Source organism: Oryzias latipes, chromosome 18 (assembly GCF_053564925.1).
Source record: "Oryzias latipes strain Hd-rR chromosome 18, Olatipes_Hd-rR_3.1".
In the NCBI taxonomy this organism is placed as follows: Eukaryota; Metazoa; Chordata; class Actinopteri; order Beloniformes; family Adrianichthyidae; genus Oryzias; species Oryzias latipes.
This window is the reverse complement of record NC_136254.1, coordinates 8,371,652-8,377,819: the sequence shown is the minus strand read 5'-3', so window position 1 is coordinate 8,377,819 and position 6,168 is coordinate 8,371,652. Positions and strand designations below refer to the sequence as shown.

At 37.5% G+C, this 6,168-nt stretch overlaps 1 protein-coding gene across 2 annotated transcripts; it reads right to left on the bottom strand.

Annotated features, from left to right (window-relative positions):
- Positions 1 to 2,019: 2,019 nt before the first annotated feature.
- Positions 2,020 to 5,620, bottom strand: nitr17 (novel immune-type receptor 17). Of its 2 annotated transcripts, NM_001137597.1 has the most exon segments (5): positions 2,020 to 2,282; positions 3,035 to 3,063; positions 3,156 to 3,275; positions 3,355 to 4,056; positions 4,153 to 4,207. In NM_001137597.1, coding segments are annotated over 5 exon segments (1,026 nt in total). In that variant the 3' UTR covers positions 2,020 to 2,162.
- Between the last annotated feature and the right edge of the window lie 548 nt (positions 5,621 to 6,168).

The following is a 6,168-nucleotide window of genomic DNA, read 5'->3' as shown; positions in this document are numbered from 1 at the left end:
TCACCGTGTTATACATTTCAACTCCTCTTGTAGTTGTCTGTTAGGGCAGATGTGTCAGGAGTTCTTCTCTTGTGGAAACCAAAAGCTATGCTGTACTGTTGCCGTCCACAGACTCATCACACTGGACGTTAACCACCTGCACTTTGCAAGATCCCGGTCCAGCTAATTGGCCAAGTTATCAGACATAGCTGACACTCATCTAGACATTGTAGTGGAAATTGAATGAGTTCTATTGTTCTCATCCTTAGGGACAGTGATAGCAATTATCATCATTGCTTGAATTTTTTTCATGCTATATGCAAAAGTCTTTGTCCCTTAAGGCAACAGATTACAGCTCCCACCCCCCCCCCCCCCCCCCCCAGGCTGCTGTCGTATTAACAATAGCTTGGAGCTCCAGAATGGACAAGAAAAAACGACGAGAATGGCTCGAGCAGGGCGTTGCTCACGGGGCGGTCGCTCGTGCCGTGCGGTCGCACGTGCTCGGGCCCGCTAAATGCTACTTGTAGCTTTAATATTTGTATTTTTTTTGATGGACAAATGTGAGATACGCATAATATTTTGAATTTAATCGAGTTTGGCCTATACTTGATGTGTCATTAAATAATAATTAAAATGATTGTGTCTTACTTGTTTTTTTTTCATTATAGATTTTTACAAGGAGTTACTTTATTTGTATGGGTGGTACAGGGAGGTTTTTATTCCATTGTTCAGAACTTTGAGGGGTTTTTAATTAAAAAAGGGCTTTGTTACTTAACTTTGTCAAGTTTATCAGCCATTCATGGTATTAAACTTCAACAATCCATGTCCTTACTGGCTTGAATGAAAAGCATCTACAAGCTCAGTTACATAGATTCTGGCGTAAAGGCAAAAACCAAAATCACAGATATTCAAAAGATGTTAATTTGACAGCAACATGTTTAACACTAGAAGGTGATGTTGTTGCACTGTTTTTATATTTAGAGATGGTACATATTTAAATGTACCATAAGATCAATTATTTTCCAAGTTTTCATTTGATCCATGGTTTGTGGAAATCGGTAAAGAATTGAGGGGGCTAGCCCAATTTTTGTGGTTGATGCCTGCCTGTCCTTAACTGGAACGGTCGGGTTCTGTTGACGTGACTCAGTGAATAGCAATGGCGCACGTAGCTATGGATAATAGCAAATAGGCAAGATAGATAGATAGATAGATAGATAGATAGATAGATAGATAGATAGATAGATAGATAGATAGATAGATAGATAGATAGATAGATAGATAGATAGATAGATAGATAGATAGATAGATAGATAGATAGATAGATAGATAGATAGATAGATAGATAGATAGATAGATAGATAGATAGATAGATAGAAATGATTTACCCACATTATCAAACTTTGTTTTTTCATAAGTAATCCTCAGGGGGCAGAGAAGTGTTGGAATAAACTTGGTAAGGCTGTTGTACAGCTGAAAAATCTGTTGATTGGCAACATATTATTTTACAAATGTTTAAAGCTGTATGTTAAATCACAGCTACATTAGTTCAAGGTCATTATTTACACTGAATAAGGAGTTTTTGAAATATGTTTATATAAATATTTATCTCCATAAATTACTACTGATTTTTATCTTTTATAAGCCCACATTTGCATAACTAGCTCTATCCAGTTATTTTGTAGGGAAGGACTTAAATTGGTTAATTTAGAATTTCTTTGTAAATTAAAAGTATTTTGACCTCTTAAAAATACAAACCCCAGGTATAGATCAATGTTTTGCAGGTGAACTTTTTTATTTCACCCAAACACAATTACCATAAATTGTATATTTTATCTTCAAGCCATATTGGAAAGAACAAGTTAAGGTCTAAGTTTGTTTTCTTTTTTTTTCTTATTGTGATCAAGCAAAACAATCAAAAGTTCTCACATGCAATAAAAATTTAAAGAATAACAGTTAACCTAAATTCAAAAACTTCTAAATTCAAGGATTTGCAGTAAGTGTAATTTCATTTGATTCAATAAATACACTTAGTAACAGAAATGATAAAAACAAACACAAAACAATGTCTCCATTTATTCTGCAAAGATGAAACATTTCTTAGATACTGTAATATTCAAAGTTATGTTAAATGAGCACTGAACTGCCATATATATAGTACAAAATGAAGGAAAATGTTTGGAGTTTCACTGCTTCATGCTGTTGTACACGCATTCGCTCCATGTGGGATCCCTTAGTCGTCTGGACCTGTTTGCCAAGTTGGTACAGACGGCTGCATGGTAGACTTTTTCTGTTGACTTGAAACCCTGTAATTAGAGAGTTCATAAGAACACTATATTTATGAGACGACTGGGAATGAGAAGGATTTATGTATGAAGCAATGGAGACTCACAACAACACTCTGGAACTTTGTGTGTTCTCACACCAAAATATTTAAATTGTTTTCAGACAAAACAACTTCAAACTGGCAGCTGCATGATTTCCTTATTGCCCCAAAACAAGGACCTTGTCTATGTTTGGGTGCACCATCCATTAAATCCATCCATCCTTTTTCCAAACCCGCTAAAGCCCTTTTGAGCTAGAGCCCATCCCAGCAACCGTTTGGGAAGGCAGTTTACACTCTGGACAGGTCTCCAGTCCGTCCCAGGGCCACACAATCACACTCACATCACACTCATAGTCAATTTAGAGTTTCCAATGAAACTATGCACCAAATCTTTGGATGGTTGGAAACACTGAATAAAAGCCACACATGCACGGGGAGAACATCCAAACTCCTCACTCTGAGGCTAGACCATGCAGCCCAATATGTGATTAATGTCACTTAATATGTTTTAACTATAGAAGAAACAAGCTGAATATAGCAGAAAAAGGCTGAAAGTAATACCAATAGGCCTTCATTTGCAGTGGATCTGATATGATTCAGATTTTCACAGTATTGTGCTAAAGTCTTTGACCAAAGAATAACATTTAGCCGCCTTTAAAAAAGCATTTTGTAGCTAAACAGTTCCACAGTGTTGCTTAGTGTGTATCCAATAAGTCAAATGAAGTTATTTACCATGGCACCTTTGGGGGGTTGTGATGACCCTTGTATTAAAAAAAAGAAAGAGATTTAGTCCAAAATGTAATATTTACAAACTCAGATTTTATAAAAAAAAATTAAGAAAAGTTTTAGCTACCTGACATTTTTCTGTTGTGTGATCTAGTCATCAAGCAAAGTGAGATCCCCAGGAAAACACACAGAAGAGTCGTGAAAAAGAGCGCACCACTCCAGAGATAGTTTTGATACGGGACCTCAGCTTTAGAAAAAACATATATTATGAACAACCTTTTAGTTCAGCTTTTTAGGTTCAAATTTCTAGTGATGTAATAACTCACCTGTGAGGTCCACCTTGGTTCCGTTTCCAAACAGTATGTGTCCACATGAGACAACAGCACAGTAGTAGATCCCAGCATGAGACTCTGTCAGGTCCGGCAGCTCATAGACACAGCTGTGTGTTTGTGTGTTGTTCTTTCTCTCACACTGATCATTCCTGCCTCCATGAGTGTAAATGAGTCCTGGATGAGAGTCTTCAGAGTCTTTGAACCAGTAAACTCTGTGTTCTTCATCACAGCTCCCAGTGTGGACTGTACAGTTCAGAGTCACAGAGTCTCCTGCATGGATGTTCTCAGAGGACGACTGATCCACTGAAGTCTGGATGGTTAAATCTGAACCTTTTACATTGACTGTAATACCATCTGAGAATTCAAAGTTGTACAAATAGCTGCTTGCACAGTAATACGTTGCTGAATCTGAATAATGTAGGTTTGCAATCATCAGGTGATTGTTCCCTTTTCTATTATCCAGTGTAAAGCGTGAACTGTTTCGGAATTCCCCATGGAACACTCCTTTGTTTTCATATTTGTACGAGATAGAAATGAGCTTCGGCTTCTGCCCTAAGCTTTGTTTATACCAATAAAATCGAGCATCAACCACATCTTCATAGAAACATTTCAAACTCAAGTTGTCTCCAGGTTTAACGGTCAAAAAATCTGTGTCATGACGGAGAGATGATGACAGGGAGGAGGTTTTTGTCTGAGCTGAAGGAAGAGCAAACAAAATAAAACACAATAAAAACATAAAGCCATATAATAAATCAAAAAGTCTGGTCTGAACAAAAAAAAAAAGGAACTCACCCATTTCACCAGAGAACAAAACTGTCAGAAAGATCGCACATGGTATGGATGCCATAGTCTTCAGATTTTCTTCCTCAACAATAGCTCTTAATCCCTTCTTTGCCTTTTATTGACAGGGTGTGTTTGACAGAATGGACACTTGTGATGTAACACTCCCTCATACTGACACCGTCTGTTAAGTTCAGTGTCACATTTTCTGCAGATTTCTGAGAAAAGGTTAGCTCTTCGCACACAAAAACCACAAACTTACATCTTTCCTGCAGGGCTATCCAAACTGACACATTTGTGACCAAAGCTGAGTATTTGCATGCATCAGCCTCCCAGCAGTTTCTTTTGTCTCATTTCATGTTACTCGCTTGTCTTAAATGTTAAGGGTGGTGCTAGAACTGTAGGTAACTTTTAGAAATAATGTTAGCGATTTGCAATGTATATTTAGTGAAGTATTATTGTTTTTTAAACATTTATCTCTAATAATAGATACTGTTTTAATCTTGCAGGTTACTCAGTTGTTTTGGATGTTGTATTTTAAGCTTTTTCTGAATGTTTCTAAAAAGAAAGTTTACTGACTTCCCATTACATTTTTTTAATGTGTCTAGGGCTGTGAACTGTGTATTTGCAAGAATCTGGCGATATGATACATATCACTATAGAAGTCACAATATGACGTTTTCCAAAGTATATTGCAAAATTGTACTAGGGATAAGATATCACAATTTTTCAGTGTGTGATTTTGAAAATTCTTTGTCTGAATACTAAAGAACCTTTTACATAAAATTGCATAAAATATGTTTAATTTAAAGTGCCTATACCATGTTAATATTTCATAGTAAACAATATCCTTCTCATGGGTTGGGAGGGGCTGGTGCTCAGAGCGCAGGATTCTAAACGAAACTCAGAAATGCATGAACGGATCAAAATAACGCTTTGAGGTTTCTTTTCTTTGGAGAAATTAACATTACAATTCACTTAAAAGCTTTAGAAAAATAGATTTTGCACAGACTAGGCTCTGTAATTATCAAATCAAAGTCCTTTTTTCATCTTTTAAGCTTTATCAAAAAGTGCTCCCAGTGGTCTTTTAATTATGATCATGCCACTTTTTCACCAAAAACAAAAACAAAAAAGTCATTTTCTAGTTTCTGCACAGTAGCAGGAGTTCATAAGAAATTCACCTTTGAGTTGTGGGTGGAAGGAGCCTGTGGCTCGATTCTCGCTTCTAAATCACGACCACGAGGTATTTTTTTGTTTGCTCCTGATCTTCAGTGATTTGAAAAAAGAAATACTTAGAGAAAAATGCCACAGAACATGGTAAAAACACCAAATACACAATTTTATTCTGAGTGGTTCTTTAAACACTGCAACTGTTTCTTATACACAAGTTACTTTAACCTAAAAAAACTCAGTTATTTTCTTTTGGTAAATTAAGACATATTTGTCATCGCGTCACATTGTCTGGCATTTACGACAAAATATTTTTCAGTATAAAAGAACAAAAAAAGCATAAATATACTTTAGCCAATAGGGTTCTGCCTGTTATTGAGAAAAAACGTGCCTCTAAGTCAGCTTAAAAGTTCTTATAAATTTAGCAAGTGGCTGCTGGATTACAAGACAAAAGAACCAATAAAAAATTTTCAACATGGGAGATTATCTATTCCAGCGGATAATGGCGAGGTAGCCCCCAGGCCTGTCCCCACACATGCACTCACACACATTCTCCTGGTTGGCCCCCCCACCCCCCATCGCAAACTCCCTGACCCCCCAGCACTGCATGCCTGGCGACCGCTTCAGTCAAAAGGATCGCACACCAGGCTACCCTGACAGGACCAGGCGGGTGAAGACCGGCCGCCCCTCCCCGATCCCAACTATGCGTTGTTGTGTGGGAGTGAAGTGTGTCTGCTGCAGGTATGGTGGTGTGAATTCTGTATTTGCTGTGTGTGGTGCCAACATGCAGTGTGTGTCTAAAGTGAAGTCAAAATTGGGTGGCATACCGGTGAGAGATGAGCCCGGATGTTTGACTGT

What these genes read in the sequence shown, in the direction of transcription:
- nitr17 (XM_078935714.1), bottom strand. Translation starts at nt 4,207, where the DNA reads ATGGCATCCATACCATGTGCGATCTTTCTGACAGTTTTGTTCTCTGGT. An exon ending in AACCAAGGTGGACCTCACAG is followed by an intron (nt 3,276 to 3,354) that starts GTGAGTTATTAC and finishes TTTTTTCTAAAG; the next exon opens with CTGAGGTCCCGTATCAAAAC. An exon ending in ACACAACAGAAAAATGTCAG is followed by an intron (nt 3,064 to 3,155) that starts GTAGCTAAAACT and finishes TTTTAATACAAG; the next exon opens with GGTCATCACAACCCCCCAAA.